The sequence below is a fragment of the Pagrus pagrus genome, assembly GCF_965226575.1.
Source record: "Pagrus pagrus genome assembly, chromosome: 1".
Lineage (NCBI taxonomy): Eukaryota > Metazoa > Chordata > Actinopteri > Spariformes > Sparidae > Pagrus > Pagrus pagrus.
This window is the reverse complement of record NC_140185.1, coordinates 20,721,971-20,743,127: the sequence shown is the minus strand read 5'-3', so window position 1 is coordinate 20,743,127 and position 21,157 is coordinate 20,721,971. Positions and strand designations below refer to the sequence as shown.

General features: G+C 39.3%; 1 protein-coding gene across 1 annotated transcript in view; it reads right to left on the bottom strand.

Moving 5' to 3' along the window:
• Window positions 1–21,157, bottom strand: part of lgr4 (leucine-rich repeat containing G protein-coupled receptor 4) — a 37,778-nt gene that overhangs the window by 8,229 nt on the left and 8,392 nt on the right. The window contains exons 2-13 of the mRNA XM_084356951.1: window positions 15,837–15,908; window positions 10,145–10,216; window positions 8,982–9,053; window positions 5,231–5,446; window positions 3,475–3,546; window positions 2,304–2,372; window positions 1,496–1,567; window positions 1,185–1,256; window positions 1,003–1,071; window positions 848–919; window positions 491–556; window positions 27–98 (exon numbers count right to left, since the gene is read on the bottom strand). Coding sequence (XP_084213077.1) covers window positions 27–98; window positions 491–556; window positions 848–919; window positions 1,003–1,071; window positions 1,185–1,256; window positions 1,496–1,567; window positions 2,304–2,372; window positions 3,475–3,546; window positions 5,231–5,446; window positions 8,982–9,053; window positions 10,145–10,216; window positions 15,837–15,908 — 996 coding nt within the window. The remainder of the gene's footprint in view (window positions 1–26; window positions 99–490; window positions 557–847; window positions 920–1,002; window positions 1,072–1,184; window positions 1,257–1,495; window positions 1,568–2,303; window positions 2,373–3,474; window positions 3,547–5,230; window positions 5,447–8,981; window positions 9,054–10,144; window positions 10,217–15,836; window positions 15,909–21,157) is intronic.

Genomic DNA, 21,157 nt, shown 5'->3' with positions numbered 1-21,157 from the left:
GTGTGTGTGTAACTGAGTGGACTTACAGTAAACGGAGAGCAGAGAGACCTTGGAAAGTGTCCCTGTCAATTTGTTGAATTTGGTTGTGCTGAAAGCTTCTGTAGATTGAAAACAAGAAATTACAGGTTATAAACAAGCAAATAATTATCTTTATCATTGTTGTTGTTGTTACTTATATCATTATGAGCTCTGCCAGGGAGGTTATATTTTCACTTGTGTCTGTTACTTGGTTGGTTTGTCAGCAGCATTACACAAAAAATACTGAACGGATTTTCACAAAACTTGGATGGAGGATGGGGCTCAGCCCAGAATAGATCCGATTAACTTTTGCTGTGGCTGGGCCTTGGAGGAGGTATGTGCTCTACTGAACGCCATTATTATATGTTGTTGTTACATTGTAAGCTCTCATTCTTAAGAAAGGACCCATCTGTTAAGCTTCACCATCCTTATCTGAAATGATTCAAGTGGCTTCTACAAGTTCAACACTCACATCTCCTGCAGTCGGACACATCCCTGGAGGGCCGGTAACTCCTTGATCTCGTTGTAGGACAGGTCTCTGACGGAGGAAAGTGAACAGCAACAATTAGATGGCGATGATATCAAATGAAGCCTCATTGGTCAATAAACAATTACTCTATACCTCAGCTTGGCAGTTTTCTAAAATGCCAATTTTTAGCACAAAGGGGACTCTAAACTCTGTCTGTAACAGTGTTAAAACCATAGACTGCCCATCAGGCTATACTGAAATACTTTTGGATCTTAACATTCTTAAATCTTAGGAAGGTGCTATTAAATTTACAAGATATGTGTTAAGTACTGCTGAAGATAAGGAAGAAAAGTCTCTTACAGTGTTCGAAGCAACTTGAGATCTTCACAAAGATCAGCAGGGATGGACGATATCTTGGTTCCTGACAGGGTCCTGGAAATTAAAAAACAAATCAGTCACTTCTGAGACACACAAAAACACAAGCAGGAACAGATGCTGCATCAAAGTTCACTCACAGACTCTCAAGGTTATTAGTCGACGTGAGGATGGGGAAGTCCTGCATCATGCTGGCCCCTCGCAACATCCTGAAACACACATGGTGACAAACAGAAAGATCTTAAACATCGAAGCATTAGTTGGGTGAAACAAGGACCCTTTAAAACACACTTCCAATAGCTTTTGTGTCAGCAGGACTTACAGTGAATGCAGGTCAGACAGGTTCTGGAAAGCAGAAGCGCCCACAAATGACAGGGGGTTGTCATAAAGATGTCTGGGCCGGCAGCGAGAGCAGGGGGGGGGAAGAGTTCAAAGAGATTTACTTTGCAAAAATGGCACCATCTTCTGGACATTCAACTACTGAAGCCTCACTCTCGTATCAGCTAATACTGTATGTGTGCTTCTCAGAGAGCATACTGTACACTGCACACAGTACAAATTTGAGTTATAAGTGTGCTACGTCTGTTTCTAAGTACTGTGTAGTAGTAAATCAGAGAGGGAGTTTGACCTTACATGGTTCGCAGCAGGGGGTTGTTATGGAAGGCCCCTTCAGGTATGGAAGCAATATCGTTGCTGTGAAACCCGCTGCAGGAAGAAGGTCAAGGAGGAGAGGGCAGAAAGACACTTTGTTGAAACCTATAGGAGTACTTTAGGTAGACAGATTCAAAACCACCAGTGTTCAGATGGCCATTATAAAGTTGCAACTGGTGACTATTAACCTTTACAGTTAAATGGTTTATAAAGTACAAAGTTTTTGTTAACAATGAAACAACTGTTAGAAAACCTGAAATGATACAAAAGACGAAAACAGCTCAACCACATCAAGCACAAACACAAGATGTCAACTCCCCAATGTCTGCTACAGAGGAAAAAGATCTGTCAATTGATTTAAAATAATTCATTACATAATTAACATGTTCATCAGGAGGACCAGGAAGTAAGACTTGTGTTATTTTGGCTTTCAAAATAAAACTCACAAATGTTGAAAATTGTTGCAAAAGATTTCAGCAAATGTATTTCTAATAAATCATCACATCCACTACATATGTCAAATAAACAATAATTTAATGATATAATTGTTATTATAGGAAATAGGTCCCTTTTAAACCTGTTGCGTCTGTATCAAGACTTTTATTTTAACAATTCACTGAGACTCACGAAAATTGAGGGTAGGTTAAAATCGTTTTGCTACTTGGCATGTGTGCTCCAGTTATCTCTTATTTAGTTCATAAATACTTTGTCAGATATTTATCAGGTCCCTGACTTTCGTGTCAGCACAAACTATTTCCTTCACGGAGGAGAAACATTACAATATACTCACAGTTCTTTCAGTTTGGGCAGGGCCTCTATTGCTTTGGGAAAAACCATCAGGTTGTTGAAGTTAAGATCTCTAGAACAAGACAGAAAGACACAGGAAGTCAGCACGGTATTTCTTGTATTTTGATGTGACAAATCCATCCCTCTCAAGCACACTAATTAATCACACATTCAAACACAAACGTAGACAATTAAACATTACTAGAGGAGTGTTGAAGTATCTGGTTCTCTCTGTGACTGCTCTCAACACCAAATCACACATACTAAAAACTAAAAAGACAAAAAAAAAAAACACCTTCTAGCAGTGCTGCATGATTATTAGGATGATGAACATCCTGCTCATACAATACTAAACATATATACATAATCCTAAAAACTGATCCTTGGTCAATTAGTTTATGGAATCAGCCCACTTCAAAAAAAGACAAACAAAAAACATCCCGATACTCTAAAATACTAAAACGTATCTTTCAGTTGCATGCAGCTAAACCACAGAGCTAGTGCTTGATTATTTCTTTAATTTATTTCTAAGTTCACTTGTCTATAAAATGTAAAAAAAAAAATAGATATATTATTCTTCGCACTGCTCTCTCTGTTGAATTAATAGTCAAACACCAAAAGACATTCAATTTTAAATGACATAAAACAGAGAAAATCAGCATATCCACATATTGTTTCAGAACACAACAGAACAAAACCATTGGAAACACTGCAGAAAGGCTGTAACCCAGAACTGCATCACTGCATTTACGTATTCGTGGCAACGTGTCCCCTGTGCTGTGTTATTACGCAAGAAGTAAACACTGGGTCCGCCTGAATACCAGCTGATACTTCATTCTTAATGCATCAGACTGAGATTTAAAACAAAAACAGGACAGTATCAGGATATCCCTGGTCTCCTGTGAAGGTCTGTGTGTTGTACAGTAGCCGTTTGCCATTAGGTAAGGCTGTCACTAAAAGATTTTTCATGGCTGTGTGGCAGGAGGAAGTGAACAGTGGGAGGGCAGATATGATAAGCATCATGTACTTTGCTCTATTTATCCTAGAGCAATTAAAGGAGGAAGTGGACACAATGATGTCTGGAGGACTGGAGCAGGGGTGGGTGGGGGAGCTGTTAGCACACACAAACACCAGTGAACTCACACACGTCAATTACTGTATAACTGCGCACTTACAGAGTCTCCAGGTTCACCAGCCCAGCAAAGCAGTTGTCTCCTATCTCCTTAATTCTGTTGTTGTGAAGATGCCTGGAAAAGCAAACGCAGTTTTACAAACATCTGTGTGGTTTTCATTCCAAGACGGATATAAAATAATCTTTCACATTCATTCAGCCTTTTGTTAAATGTTCCACGAATCATTTTTAATGTCAGAGTGTGATTTTAGATTCAGGTGCCTGTACTCTATCTGTATATGCAGAAGGCTTTACCTCGCCTAATAGATTCAAGGTCTTTTCTTCCTGTTTATCCCTATGTGTTTATACTAACCCCGCAGCAATACCACTCAACGTGTGCGTGTGTGTCAGTGTGTGTCTGCTTGTGTGTGTTTGTGTGAATGTATAACAGAAGCATTAAAAAAAAAAAAGTATGTTTGGAACAATCCCCCAGATTCGTAATGCACCGAGTATTTGTACAAGTTCCTCTCATAGAAGGGTTTAGCATTTCCTGCCATGCATACAACAACAAGATAATCTTGATTTTACATTAATTCTCGGAGCGGAGCGACTTTTTCCAAGTGTCATTAACATTCAAATTCAAACCTCAATGGCACATTTCACTGCAAAAGTGCTTGCATGCAAAAACACAGCAGGGCATGAATAGCATCCCGTTTTGTTGACTGATTAACTGTAAGCTGTGGAAATAAATATGACAGCGTGTTTGTGTTTGGAATCTGATTTGCAGTCGCTCGGAGGATACAGCGAGAGCTCGAGAGGAACACAAGGAGAGGTGCTTTGCATTGATTTGTGGTGACAGAAAAATGCAGAAGATATACGAACGACGAAATAGGAAATACAACTTCTTTAATTTAGAGGGGAGCACTAGCAGTACAGCCATTTTACTAACTTGATGTAATCTACACAGCCAGATAGATAAGAGAAGAACCCTAAGAGAACCCTAATTACACAGATTTCCCCTCCAAAAAAATCCCTAAACATGAACCAAAAGAAATGTCAAGCCACACATTACACACATGGCTCAGAAACAAAAGAGACATCAAACTAATATCGTCACACTGCAGAGAATTTGCATGTGTTGGCTTTCAACTTGAGAAATATCCTCATCTACTTAATGCTGAGTGACTTTCACCTTTCACGGCAGCTACTCCCTCAGGTCGTTTAAACATGTCAATGTTCTTAGTCAGTGTGTCTGGTTAATTAAGGCTTTTGAAAAAGTACACGAGCAGGTTGTTCCTGCTGAGTTCTTTAGTGTATAGGTGCATGCAAAGTTCTCCTGGCTGTCCTGGGAAAGTTCACTCTAAGGACTGTGAGACTGTTTGTTGCTCCGTTACTGGAGCTTTTAAAAGCGAGCTCACCAAAAATAATGATTGATTAAATGCCCCGGCATGTAACTGTCTAAACAACCTTTAGATCCATCCACTGACTTATGGTTTCACAAAATGGCTAATTATCCATTTACAAACATTGTGCCTCCTTTTTTTTAAGCTTTGTTTATTAATGGTGTAAAATACCATACTGTAATTGATTCAGGTTCATATTGACAATCAATAAATTATTTTAGTGCACCTGTAAATACAGTGAAATTCAACGGATGCTTTGGTGCTTTTGGTCTTTTTTTTAATCCACTCTTCACATTGTACGACAGGTTTGACGAGTCACAAACATTAGTGAACCAGATACAAACATTTGTTATTCAACATCACATTACATTGTTTCATTCCAAACCACAATTAGAACAGTAGCTTAAAATAACTCACAGCACAACTAGACTGGTGAGGTTGGCGAAGGCGTTGTCTGGTATGTACGAGATGCGGTTGAGCGCCAACGTCAGAGCCTGAAGGTTCGCCTGGTGTCTCAGAGAACCGATGGGGACCTCCGTCAGGTTGTTATCATCCAACCAGAGGTGACGCAGCTGCTGAAGGCCTTCAAAACTGTCGTCTGGAACTGTGGTAATGTGGTTCGCATCCAGACGACTGCAGAACAAAGAAAACAAGGAAAACACATGGGTTCATTAAATCAACATGATATTGAGGCTTTTGACACGGTTATACATGCCTCACAGCAAAGTAAAAACATTTATTCACTCATTCATTAAATTCAATGTATTTTAATGTCAGAACATTTTAACTCTCACTTTGACTTTTGGTCTCTACATCATTATTTACTGGTTACCAGTTGTATGCCTCCATGCACAAGTCGAGCTGCTCTTCACCCATTACACTGAATAATGATGAGTACATTTTTTACAGAAAATTATTATGACAGAGCTAAGTTAACCTTTGACCTTTTGACATAAAATGTCATTAATTCATCAAACATTTAATTAAAATGTCCTGATTATCACATGAATTGATGAGTAATGACTGAACACATTTTTGTGAGGACACAGCAACCTTTCACAACCAAATTCTAATCAGGTCATCCCAGAGTCTGTGCAAAATGTGCGTCCAAGTGAATATGTGTGCCAAATTTGAAGAAATTCCCTTGCATTCACAAGAATAGGACGGATAACCTGAAAAGATATCGCCAGCACAAAGGCATTATCACCAACGCTTTTACCACAGTTGGTGTTCTTCTTATTGCAATGGCCTGCACCTACTTTTGATGTATATTAACTGGACAAATCATGCTAACCTCTTACTGCCTCCCTGTATACCATCAAAAACAGGCACCATAAAACGGTTCCTCTCAGTGCAGAAGGGCAGATACCTCAAGATTCTGCTAACTCATCTTGTTCTTCAGTCATAACCAACAGCTTGTGACTTTAAGCGAAGGTTTGAAAAGAGACAGGCTGGTAAAAATTAAAGGGCTTTTCTCTGTGGCTCCACTGTCCAGTACAATGTCTGCATTATTGTAACCACTGCAATATTCTAACTCACTCACTCAGCTTCTTTTTTTACCCTCACTTCCCACAAATGCTGAGTTACCTGAGATGCTTCACTTTGGCCAACTATTCATTCTGCAACTGAACGACACACATCACACTTATAACCACCACAAGGAGGATGCCATAAATCTTTATTTAGCTGACATGCTAAATCTAATATATTAACCTGACATTTTCAACTGCTGACTTCACAAAACTTACATAATAAAAGAGAGGAAGATTTAAGTTTAAATGCTGTGGATATTCTCCCCATTGACCCTTAGTTTGGCCAGTAGTTTGTTGGTAAAAAAACAAAAAAAACCCTCTATTGAAGCAGTATTATGAATGCACAAGTGTTCTTTTCACCATCACCACACTGCTATCCTCCCTCACTGAGTGTCTCGCCCTCCCTCAAAATTCCTCAAGTGTCTGGGCTGGAAGAAAAACAGTCTTGATTGACATTTAGCTCTCTAAGGTTTTATACAAACCTACTCCTGGCTCTGCCAAAGCATATTACTTCAGCTACAGACCTTAAAACCCTCACAGAGAAAAGACATCTGTTAAATAGAAGGAAGAAAGGCAGAAAAAAAAAGAAGAGGGGAAGGAAGGGACAAGGGGAGGGATATGGAGGGGTGATAATAGCTGAAAGCTGGATTTTCAGCACGTTTCTCCAGCTGGATCCATTCCTCCATTAGTCCCTGTCGAACTCAAAGGCGCAGTGGTAGAGGGAGGTGGCACAAATAGAGTCATGCACATGTTATGGTCTCAATGAAACTGACATTCAGTACCCGCAGAAAAACAATGCTGAGACTGAAGGAGAGTGGAGCGGGACATTGTGAGAGGGCTGACAGCTATATGGAAACAAGTTTTTGTAAAACCCACCAATCCAAATTTACAAAGAGAAAAGTTAGCCACAGTCTGACTATGACTGAACTACATTTACACAGGGCTACTGCTGGGCTTAGTGCACAACAAACACTGCAGCAGGAGTAAAGTGTGAATGGAACCACCCCTAAATAACATCAACAATGTCTTGAGTAAATAATAGAGATGTCAACTATTAATCTCAACTTGGACGAGGAGATATATCTTTACTCTCATTACATTGCCATCTTAGAGTCGTGTAATTTAAAAGTTAAAACTGAAAATACCGTCAGTGGTGACTGCAGTCACATATTAAACAGGGAAATTTAACTATATTGGTGAAAGTCTGCTACCTGCCTAACTTTTGTCTGTACATTTGACAAACTGACAAATTGTGACACAATTTATTTTGGTGTTTCTGGTGTAAACTTTCATTTTAAATAGCATTTTGCACAAATCCATGTTGTTTCTGTCATTTGGAGCAAAACAACTGTATTAAGGCAAATTTTGCCAATTATATAAGCAATTCACAATTATTAAATTCCCAATGAAGTTTACTGTTTCAGTGAATTGATGTCATTTTAGACAAGAAAGTATATTGTCAAACTGTGTAATATCCTGCCTCAGTTTCATATCTTTGTTTGATAACCACATTTGAGGGATCACTGCAAAACACTGTGTGTTTACCTGCCAATATATTGATATTGGAATTTTTTATTCTTTAATATCAGCTTCAGCTCCAGCTCCAAAGAATGAGTATCAATTGGGCTCTACAGAAAAAAATATGATTTAAATGTGTCATATCCAAATGTAATATTCAGAAATTAAGCATTTATTTAGAAGACTACATGTGTACAGTCATGTTAGCAGCGCTGTTACAGTGCACAGTGGGGTTTTGAGCTAAAAGCTAATGGTAGCAAACATCCTCAAGTTCATGTGGTATAATGTTTACCAAAACTTTCAACAACTAACAGAAAGAATCAGGACAATCAAGCCCAAGTACTGATTTCAAGTCTACACAAATCTTTAGTGCATTCTGTCTGCTGTTCACACTGACAAATCAGTGGCCAGTGACCTCAAACTAAACTTCATTGTTGCCTATGGACCCATATTTGCATACATTTGTTTTGCAAATTTTAATTCCAAACGTTTAGATCTTTACATACATTAGTAGATAAACTGTTCTGCAGTTCTCCTTTTGCTGTTGTTTTATAATAATTTTTGTGACTTACTACCTAGACTAATGTTGCTTTGGATAGTGGGCGGTGTAAATTCACTACAGTGTTTTCTCTGACAACAGCGCTTATGACTGCAGCAGACCTTCCTGTCCAGGAATTCAGGACAAAATAGCTTTTCTTACTAACTGTAACGTTTAGTGAAAACAGGGGCTATTCATAAAACTCAACAACAGGGCTGGTGTGACATACAACTTGAGACTGTAATTGTAGAGTGATATTTATGTGTAAACATCATGACTGCTTTTAGCAGCACCAACACCACATTATGATCATTTACACATTCCATCAGAAATTAAGGCAGATATTTTTCAGTAAAAGACCAAGTTCAGGTTTCCCATGTTTGCAACCAGCTGAAACTAAACTGTGATCCAGTAACATATCCAACCAGTACGATGACACTGACAAATAATCATTACAATCTCTGCTGCAATAGCTGTGAGTGTTTCCCTAATACGGTAAAACGGCTGAAAGGTGCATCTGAAGTTCAAGAGCTCCTTGAGTAGATAATACCAATGTGTGTGTGTGTGGCAGATGACTTACAGAGACTGGAGAGATTGAAGGTTCTTCAGGGCGGCACTGGGCACAGTCTTCAGCTGATTATTCTGGAGCATCCTGAAGGTAAAAAGGCAAAATGATGACTTCAACTCGCAACACTTTGTTTTGCATCCTGGATACTGATTATTAGTTATCAAGGGGACAGATAACTGATAGATGGAATTAATATACATTTTCAATGAAAATAAAAATCATAGTGGCAAAATTTAGAACCAGTGATGTAACTACGTAACTAAGTGCAATTTACTCATGTACTGTACTTTACTTGAGTGTTTCCATTTTGTGCAACTTGATACTTCTCTCCACTACATTTATTTGATAACTTAACTTACTAGTTACTTTGCAGATTCAGATTAGTAAGTGTTGAAGGCCATTACTTGTGACGTGTAACCAATCAGATATTGTTGTGGGCGGGACATTGAGTGAGACCTCAGAGTGGTAACTGCATCTGAGCCAAAGTAGTGCAATTTTAAATAAATGTATTTTAACAATGTTTGCAATGGGAAACAAATATGCCTGGTTCACTAGGAGCATGTAAAATTGTGTGTACTTAATTAGTTACATAGTTTTTTTTTTACAGTATTTGTGAGAACTGATCCAAATCTAATGGGTTTTTATTTCAGCAGCATGTAGTCAAAATAATCCCATTTGTTTGACTTGTGTGATTACAGCTACAATTGTGAATAAATAACTTGATATGATAGTCAGGGTGTTTGTGTTTTCCGTCCTGTAACCAAGACCTCACCTGTAGATCAACAGGACTTTGAACTTTCGGCCTTGTGCAGAATCAACAGGGGAGCGGTCTGTGTGGCCCTCGATGTGTTCGAGTTTGTGCAAGCACACTAGGGTGTGCTGCCCGTTGTAAATTGTGCAGAACTAATTTTCAAACAGGGCTTGTATGCAATGTTCTGTTAGGGTTTTTCACAGCCACAGATACGGTTTGGGCAACGGTGGAAGAGTGCATGATGTCTAGTCCAAGTGGACGTAAATTTTATGGCTGTGTTTAGTGTGGCAAAAGCTGACAGCACCACAATGTTACCACAAGCTGCAATATATCCTCTCTCCCACAGTGTGTGGAAAACTTCCCACTGTCACAGTAAGCGTCTGTGTTGACAGTGGTGGTGGTTGCAGGGAGGGTGTATGCTTACAGGACTTTGAGCTGATGGAGTCCAGACAGGGCTTCAGGGTGGATGAATGACAGGTCATTCCCCGCAAGCCGCCTGTGGTGAGAGACAGCGAGAGAGAGAGAGAGAGAGAGAGAGAGAGAGAGAGAGAGAGAGAAAATTATATTTTCAAATGTTATAAGTTACAAGATATTTCTGCACAAAAATATGAGCAAAATGTGACAACACAACAGAGTATATTTCTATTTCTGAATAAAGCGGTGCATAGTGTTGAGAATATCTTCACACCCAGCGCCTCAGCAGATTAGGTTCCAGCCCTGATGCTGAACATGGGGCCAAGGGTGTCAAAGACATGAGTCTGTGCCACGGCCTGTTGTCACTTCGTCTGTCACCCTCAAGAGATTAGAACTGTTCCTGGATATCCCCTCTTCAGATCCCTTTCCGAGCCCCTCAACCACTACTACACTCAGTGCTCCCTTTAGAGAGCATGAAAAACTAATTCAGCCTTGCCTTGCCTCACATTTATCACTGGGCAGCTGTTTCAGTCTCTGCATGAATTACTTGAGTCTGAGGGGACACCTCCCTTTCCTGTTAGGAACAGGAAGTGTATAGGAAATAGGGGTGTAAATAAGCATGGGACAGGCAGACTGGGACACACAGCCCAAGTATACTATCTGGCCTGAGAGATTAGCAACAGATTTATCACTCTGCAACATGAGTCAGGCCAGGCTGAATTCCCTGCAACAAGAGCAGCTGGGTGTGAGCCTGAGAATCAAGGCTGACTGTGTTAGAGGACCACAAACCCTTCATGTACACTTCAAAACTGCCCTTTTGTGTGTATGCCAGAATTTTCAAAGCATTTTTGGAGCAAAACTGAGTCGACAGGTATGAATAGTTGAGTCCCGGGGCTGAAATAGTTGATGAATTACCTGCTACATAGGTTTACTGTATGTCAGGTGTAGGTAAAGAGTGGTCCGTTAACCACATTTGGCCCTCCAACAAACATATTAGGGCCCCCAGTGAAAGCTGAAGTTTTCCTTTTTATGTATATCATTAAAAAGTTTGCATAATCACAGATCTAATGTAGGTAACAATGGAAATTCAAGGCGTGTGGGAATCCTAATAAACATGACCTTGTTGCGACAAATATAGCTGATGATTTGCATCTCAAATACAAATAGGCAGCAGTCTAACAGACATGCGGTGCTGATTAAGAAAAATGTCTCAACATTTACTGTACTATGTGTGAATAACCCATCAATTCCATATAAAGTTACACTGTGCACAGAAAGCATACAACTGAGAAAATAATAATTTTTGCCCAATAAGATTTACAATAACACAAGCTGCTGTTATTCTGTTCGTGCTGATTGGCAAATGGAGAAAAAATAACATGTGCTCCCAGGTATGACCCTTAAACAAGTTTAATTGAAAAAGGAAATAAAACACATCGCTAAATTCATTGAGGATATATGCTGCTGCATCTCCACAGAGCCTGTAAATCTATGCTGGCACCCAGTGAACAATGTTGAAAAATAAATGGCCCCAACAAAACAAAACTCAAAAAAGGCGACAATGTCCACAAATTGGACTGCAGATGTTGAGTGCAGAATCCAAGATCAGAATTGAACGTCATCATGGCGAATCTGATCTTCACTGATCACGTGTCATATATGTGCCATAACTGGAAGTTATCCACCATTTTTAATGGCAGCGGTGTATCAGATGCAAGTTGCACCATGTTGTCTGCAGAGTGGAGGCATTTAAACTGAAACTTAAAGATCGTGCTGCCTCATGGGCTCTTTGTAGACTGGGCTAACGAGTTTCTGATTATCTGTATTTGCTAGTTATTCAGTCTCATGAATGAGAGATGAGATGAGAGATGAGAAAACAAAGTGCCAACACTGACCGGTGTTCCACTTAAGAGGTGAAAAATGGTGATAACTGAAAAGATCAGTCCTGATGTGGAGTGATGAGGGATCTGTAACCTCCCTCAAATTAATATTAAAAAAACATAAATGCCATGATCCATCATGTTTTCTACATTGTTTTTCACCATTCAACCTATGACTGGCGCTCTTAATTATGTCAACTTGTTCTTCTTCTGCAAAGGTTTAATGGCTCTAGACTGGTGACTTATTGCGTTGCTGTTTGATTAATTGAGGTCGACCGAAGCTGTCATATTTGGATGTGAATGCTCGCCAACTTTATAAAAAGGCTGTCAATTCAGGTTGACCTGACTTTGAGACAACCCCAAAGAACAACTTCCAAAGTTGAATACCATGATTCACTACTCCACCAAATCAACCGATCGATGAGAACATTTATGTCTCTGCTTGCAAGAGCTTTAAAGTTTAGATTTTAATTCAAAGATCATATTGAAAATAGCACAAATCTCGTCTGGGGCTGTTGAGTCTTCTTATTCATTTTCAGCAGAGAGCGACCACGGTGGCTAGTTCGACATGACTTAACTACGCGATGACTTGCACAACCCTGAACCTGCAGTGGCTGACACAAGCCGCTAACCACCAGATATAAACATGGTTTGACAAATCATTCAGTTATCCTTCAGGTTTCACAACATAAAAAGCTTCTCCTCCCCTTGCATCTTTCAGCAAATTCAGTACATGTCCCCCCGGGCTTCAACGAGGACTGAAGAATGTGCTAAATCTTGTTGAGGAAAGGCTAAATCCTCTCCTTGTGCAACACCACTCCCACAGGTCTACCTTTGTCAATAGCAAAATTCACAAAGTGCCCTGCAGTGATCCTAGACAGCAGGAAAGGCCTGCAAACATGATGTGATATGTTTACTGTCTAAAATATTTAGCTGTAACAATACTGGCAAAACCCAAACAAGCACCCCTCCCCCACAACATGCTCTCACATGTACAATACACACCTTTTTGCACCACTGTTGGTATAGGTAGCTGTGATGACAAGACTGTGACTTCATTTCCTATACTCGTGTTGGCTAAGAAAATATTCATATTGTCGTGTGTTAATTCACTATCTCAGAGAAGAGAGAGCAAGAATGTACAACTGTACCAGTGTATCGATACTGATACTTTTAAGTATAAGATCATTTTTTTAACATATGTACTACAAATAAAAATATATCTTTTGATAAAACACATGACACGTACAATAAAACTCCTGGGTAGAAAATAACAACAACTCTCAAGGAGCATTTGTGCAGGAAACAATCACCAAGCTGAATAATCTGTTACCTGCAGCGCTAACGGTGGCGCGCGCTAAAAATAATGCTGCTGAGTAAACTAACTTTACAATCTGCAGTTTAAAAGATTCTAGGTTCATTTTGGATCAAATCAGCACCTACAGCCCTCTGTTTTATTTTAACAACAAATTAAGTGTTTTAACTTTGCTTTAGCTTTGATTTATACCTGACTGGTTTCTCCATGGCAACAGGGAACAAGGCTTTTGGGTATAGACCGAATCACTGTGACATGGTCATTGATTTGCATTGTGAAATTGGCAAACGTATTAATTTCTATCGTCATTTTCAACCATAACTGTAACATTTGAAGATGTAGTCAAACACAGTGGTCCGACTATCCGAGGTTTCCATGGTGATTAGAGTCCTCGTTATCTACCCAACAGCGCATCTCTGACTAACTGCTAGTTTGGGGCTAAACCTACGCTATCATTTTCTTTAGTCTGTAGCCCAACAGGAAAATTAGTTCTCCAACCTAACGTTAGTGAAAGTGTTGCTATTAATAATCCAACATGCATTTTGAGATGAATTAGATGTAGGCTAAACACTCTGAAATAACATCATTAAAAAAGACAATTACATTGTATGTCAGCTAATGTGTGATGCAGGGGTTCAAACATTTTAACTCAGAGTGGAGGGAAAAAAACACAGAACCACAAGCACCTCCCACTTCTTAACCTTATAATGATTATTATTACCCCTTATGTTCGTTATGGTGAACATAACACAACTCACAGGTGAATATATAAAAACACAACAGAGGAGTTTGGGAGGGAACGACTGTAGATGGTGTGGCTATGCTGTGTACAACACGGAGGACGTCCGTTATATGCTTACAAGAATATGTGATAAAGCACCAAGAAAACGCAAAAAACTCTTCAACTGATAGGAACATGATTAATCAGGACAAGCATTGCAGATGTAAAACAACACTAAAATGACATCATATACTGATGTACTTAAATGTGGATACTGTGATATCACTGTTACCAAGTTAAAGGATGAATTACACCAACGTGGATTTTACAGCATTTAGTTCGTCCGGATTTGCACAGATTAAAAATGTCAGGAGAGAAAAACAATCTTTCTTGATAGCGCACATTGATGCATTAACATAAAAATAGATTAAAAAAACCCACATAGAATTACAATAAATGTTTTTAATTTGTGAAGATTATGTAAAATATAGACACAGAAGACTGATCCAGGTGTTACTACCATAATTCACTGAGGATATATAGAGGGCCTATCAGTCATAGGTTATTTTCAGGTATATAAACAAACTCCAAAGAAGACAGAGAATACCTGTCATCACGTTTGCTGAGCTTTGTGACGCCTTTGGCAAAAGAGAAAGAGAGCGGAGGAGATTGCGTGACTATGAAGGAGGGAATATTCATCTCCTTGTCCCCGCTCCTGCCCTGCTAGAGGATGGCCTGCTCTCTTTTCTCTCCCTGATCTCTTTCTCTGTCAACTCTTTCTCTCCCCGTCTCTGCCCTCAGGGCCTATGCTCTGGTACACTGACACTGCTGCAGGCCTACGGCGAAAAAGTCATCCACCAAAGTTCACTGAGACAAGCCTGCAGATTTGTTTCCAGAAAAGAAAAAGGTTAAACAAACATAAAAATGAAGTATGGGCCCATGTCAATCAAAAGACTTTCAAAAAACAGACATCCCAGCGCGAGTCCATCTATTATTTTGATCTAAGACAAGACAGAAGTAGCAAGCAAGACTGGGTGGGTTTTTTAGCTTTGTTGCCATGGAAACCATTGTTTTGCCCTCTTCCTTCCTGCCTTGCATTCCTCCACACAATGCGATGAAAAGTAAATTGCCTTTCGACAAAAGCAGACTGGAGTGGTGTATGGAAAAGAAGCGGGTGACGACTCAAGCGGCTGAAAGACGCACGAGAGCTGAAAAAACATGCCCGAGAAAGGCCAAGTGGAGCTGGGACCGCTGGAGTGTGTTCACTCACTGGTCATTTTGTTTTCTCCGGGCTGCATGTTACCTGATATCAGGTAGACTGATTTTAATCTCTGACTCCCAGCAGCACAGAGCCAGACAGCGGACTATTTAAAGAGTGAAGAAATAACAAACACCCACTCAGATTAGATGTACGCCACTCAACAAAGCCCCAGAGCATAGATGTGCTGTTGCCACCCTGATAATCCCTTAAAAGCAAAAATCCACACAGGATGTCACATGACTGTAGCTCCAATACAGCTTGTCTCACCTCACCTTTTTAATTGAGCTTTACTGCACCTTGTATAACTGCCCTTGTTCAGCTCATGAGCGGTGAGTGATTCGTTACCTCGCGTAATGCTTTGCTTATCTGCTTCCGCTGAGAAGAAGGGCATGTTGTGCACCGGTGCTGTGTGCTTTGCAGTACAAACTCAAATATCCAGGTGCGTATCATTAAGCCCGGCCCTCAAGTCAACATTGTAGAGAGTAAATACATCACTGACAAGGGAAAAAGAAGGCATGTACTCACAGTTCTTCCAGACAGGGGAAGTCCTTGAATACATATGCTGGAAGCTCAGTGATGTTGTTCATGCTCAGGTCACTGTGGAGAACAAAACGTCAGTCAGAAACACAGTAAAATCATTCAGTGAAACAGTTAAAGTTTGTTCACCTTGCTTTCAGGCTCTTGATAGGCAGACTGGGTCACACATCATTTTCATTATTTATAATTTCATAAAAAACAATAGTAGTTTTCAAACTGTTTACAACTATAGCTCACTTTTATTCACTGTCATAACCCATTCATTCTCAAAGGCATGATATGATATGATGCCTCTTTGGCCCAATTTTGGCCTTTTTCTTCTTTCATTTTGCTTGTCTTTGATTTAAATATTTGTTCAAATGCTTTTTTTTAGAGCCCGACTGATATGCATTGGTCCGTCACAGATATATTGATATCTGCGTATATGTTGTCCGCATAATGCAGAGAACATGCTTGGGATAGTTTATAGTTTTAAAATTCCTCTTAGTCTTCTATTTCAGTGCTCCAGTGTCTTTTTGGGCAATAAAGTTTATTGTTAAATTGTAAAATATCCTGCCTAATAATTGCAAAAAAATGTATATCGGTATTAGACAACCTGAGATTGAAAATCAACTATCTTTCTTAAAGATACAGTGTGTAATATGCAGTGGCATCTGGCAGAACAGACTGGGCAGGAATGGAATATAACATTCCTAAGTATGTTTTATTTAGTGCATAATTACCCAAAAATAAGAGTAGTCATGTTATCATTAGAATGAGCCATTTATATTTACATAGAGAGTAGGTCCCCATCCATAGAGGTCGCCATGTTGCACAGTAAATTATTTCTACAGTAGCCCAGAATGGACCAACCTGGCACTAGTGAGGGACTATCGCGTTCCGTGTGGCCGGCGGAAATGACTGGGTTGTAAAGACGAAGAAGAAAAAAGCGAGTGGCTGCTGTTTCCTGCAAAACAATTTGTATTGTGAGGCATTTGGAAACAACAATCTTATAAAAGGATGGACAAGAAAAATCACAGGTGCGTGAATCGTTGCCGAAGAAACAAAAACTGGTTTAAGAATTAACAATGGAGCTGCCTTTTTCTAGATGGAAATCTCTGATGATAGAAAAGTCTCTGCAGACTGATGCCAACTTGTCCTGCTTTCTGCTGGACAGGTAAGAGTAACGTTAAAGATTACAACTGACCATAATATATATTTCCCCCTGCTGCTAAAAGTACAAAATCTAGATAATGTACAATGTTTATTTGCGGTACATTAGTTTCACTGAAAAGAAATGCCGCCACGTATAACGTTAAATATTAGCACACCGTAGCCTCAGTTTGTGCCTCTCAGAGAGCTGGTAGTAACTTCGCTTTAGCAAGATTAATTTAGATTTATTCCTCGTCTGTTGCAGTAAGACAACACATGGAATAAATTCATTTGAATTAGTAGAAATACTCAACGCTGTTTCAACCGTGGTTTCTGGAGCTTCTCTAACGTCTTCGGAAAGGGAGGGGTGAGCAAGGGAGTGCTGCAATCTAGAACCTCACCGCTAGATTACGCTAAATACTTGGTATATTACACACTGTACCTTTTGCTTCTTAAGAATTTGCCTACATTGCATAGTGTTGCTTTAATTGTCCAACTTAATGCACGCACACTTGCTTGCTTCGTCTTACTCCTTTGGTTTCTCTATCCCAGCAATGTTATCTACTGTCTTTGTCAGCAGTATGTTTTAAAAAAATAAAATGTATAAAATGCTAAAATGGCAAACATACTTGGGCATACCTGGGTGGCCTGCCAAAGTCAGGTCTGTGTGGGAACACTGATAAAAGTATATCAGCCGATATATCAAAATCAAAATCATTTCACCTCCCAATATCAGTATCGGCTCCAAAAGTTCAGTTTCAGTTGGGCTCTACTTTATATTGCCTTGCCTTTTTTACTGTGAAGTCCTTTTCAATGCTGATTTGGAAAAGTGTAATGTTTGACTTAATTTGCAAAATATTTTCTCTGGTTTCAAGAAGAGACTAAATTCTCAAATGACTCAAAATGAAGTCATCTGAGTATGAAGCCTTATTTTAACCACTAAACTCCAGAAAACATGTAAACACAGTGACTTTTTGACCGTTATTATAAAACACATAAATAAACAACAGGGTAGTTGTGTCACCCACGCTTTATGACAGTTTTATGTCTTCTGACTGTGCTTGCATGATCTAACCTCAACAAAAAAGCCTTGAAAAAGCCCTTCTCTTTAGCCCCAGGGATCTTCATTTTTCAAACCAACTTCAAGTAAAGATAGGCATGTAGCAGCATGAAAAATATGCACACAGGACTTGATTTGCCTCCCCACCAAAACTAATATGAGTGTATGTGTTTACATCTTCATAATGACAATTACAAAACCCACACTGATATGCCTGCTACTGAAAACGTGTTAACTTTAGTAAAACAGTAAAGTGTTGTCACCTGGGAAAAGTAAGGGACTGTCACAATAAAAGAGGGGACAAAAGGTTGTCTGAGCTCTACTGAGGAGACGTATACAATCTAATCTTGATTAGGAATCGACTAACCTGCTTCAAAGAAAACCCCCCTCAACGTCATATATAAAGAGATGTTTATCAAGGGTGAAAAAACATCCGGGATTCACAAATGAAGCAAACCCCTGCCCCCCTCCCTCCTCTTTCACTCTCCAACTGGCCATCTTGAATTTCACTGCCAGATCTCTCATGGACCTTGTGTGTGGGCCCCTGAATCCTACAAGGATCATATTGCCCTTCCTCTGCAGTCCTAACCACACACACACACACACACACACACACACACACACACACACACACACACACACACAGAAGCCTTAAAAGGCGGGCCCTGACAGAACCCTCATCATCCCTGCGACCTATGTCCCATCTCCACTTACCTGGTTATCCAATTACCATATAGACTATGCAGCTACAACAACACTTCCTTCAACATGCACCCACTCCTGAGCTTTTTTCTACCCTGACAACATCTCTGCTGGTGTTCTGCTGCGGATCTGCCACCACTGGTGGTCAGATGGATACATCCCGAACCACATTTCAAACAGTCTGACTAAATCTTCCGCAGATTGTTGACTGGTCTGAACCACATGCAGGGCCGGGGAGTACGGGAGGCCTGCATGACTCTATCACACTTCCTCCCTCCCTCTGTGTCTGGCTGCTTTAGTCATCAAGGTCTTGGCCTGTCCGTGCTAAGATAGATTGAAGGGGACACTAAAAATGCAGCTGTGATAAATGGTGACAAGCCTAAACGCTTCTACAAACAGGTATCTGTAAATTTCTATCCCATGTGCCATTTGGCTTCATCTTAGCAGAGAGGAAGCAGAGAACTTGAGAAAAGTAGCAGACATGCTTTGAGAAAAGGAAAAGAAAATAGAGCTGCTAAGGTACAAGTACAACATGTTATAAAAGTCAAAAGTAAAATCTGAACTTTGCTATTCTTTTAGTACGCAAGATAATAGGCCTGAAACTAATTATTATTTATATTTTTGATTAATTACTAATGATTTACTAATCTCAATCTTTCATACCGACTACAAAATGTCATACAGAAAAAACAGAATACAGAATTCCCTGAAACCCAACTAATATCTTCAAAATGTTTTTTTGTTTGTTAGACGAACAGTTTAAGGCCCAAAGATATTTTACTATCCAATAAGATGAAGTAAAACAGCAAATTCTCACAACTGAGGAGAATGTTAGAAGATTAATAATTTACCAAAATATGCCGATACCAATCTATACCGTTTAGAGTGGAAGCGATTTGTCGATTAAATTAGCCTACACTGGATTAAGGTCAAATTACTAACTCACTCACTGGTGGATTATGGTTTTTAACACTACATCAAAGTGTAAAGTTGTGGTTTGCAGTTGAATAAGAGACATCATTTTAGATTTATTTCTTATTGTACATATATAAAGACAAATGTTATGAAACAATGTATCAATCATGTTTCCTACCTTGCACAGAATGAATGCAGTACATAAACTGGGCCTTCAAATCTGTTGCCAAGATCAACTAAACCATAAAAATGCACTGGAAAAGGATTTTATCTGTAACTAATCCGTAGACATAAACTAGATTTTTTCTTAAAACCCTCTCAAGATATAAGCACAACTTGACAGTCCTGACCTGAGGCCCGTCAGGTTATTGAACAAGGTTTCATATAAAACATGTACATATTTCCTTCACTGCAAAGATCTACAGCACTAAATAACCTCACAAACTAGGTTGTACGAAGAGCTTAGTTGCTTCTAAATATTTACACCAAATAAATACTGGGTGTAAGAGTTTCACAGCCGCTTTAGCAATCTGACAAAATCTGCTTGTTAAGAAATTGTGTACAAGAAATTCTAATAGCACAACAGGCTTCATAATTCAGAAGAAAACCCAAGTTAGACTCTTACTAAAACTTGTCATCTTACCAAACCAAAGTACTGGGAACAACTTGATTGAGGCTGTAGCCAAGATGGCAGAAAGTGATATAGCGAGAAAGTTCATCAGTTCCTATGAGAGGTTTGACCAGAGGGACAACAATCAGTGCAGCACTTCACAAATCAAGCCTGTATGGCAGAGTGGACATAACAAACGCAATTCTCAAAAAAAAGGCACATGCTTTGAATAAAGATACAAACATACAACGTTTCAATCATTATGCAAAGTATATCACTCCTCAATCAGAAACAGCTACTGTATTCATCCATCTACCATCATCCCACAATATATATATAAAAAAAAGGTAATAAAAAATCATGTAATCCATTGTTTTTTAGTTTAGATTAATTGTCTTCTGTTGACCTGTGTAAGGGGGGGGGAGGCAATTAGAGTCATTATTATGTGATTCAGTGCTATAAAACAATAAAACATGAATCGGTGTTCAACACCAGAATTGAGATTGAGGGCACCTGTATCACCTGGTTAACTTGAAAATATCTTCCCATCCAAAGCCCTAAACAAAGAACTACAGTTTTGTTTGAATTTCTGAATATTCAGCTGACTTAGATCACCAGTTGTCCCTGTGAGTTGTATTATCCCAAAAAAATATCTCCTGCTGTGAAAGTGAAACATGTAGTTCATGCGGTCATCACTCCCTTTTTCGGTCAGTGAAAGTGATTGACCAGTATCGTCTCGTTGTGTACAGACGCATGTAAATCACTTTAAATATACGTGACAAATAACATCTTAAAGCTAAGACGGTAGAATTTAAGATTTAATCGCAGATTAGAATAAAAACACGAAGGATAAATTGATTGTGGTTAATTTCCATTATGTGGATAATAGTT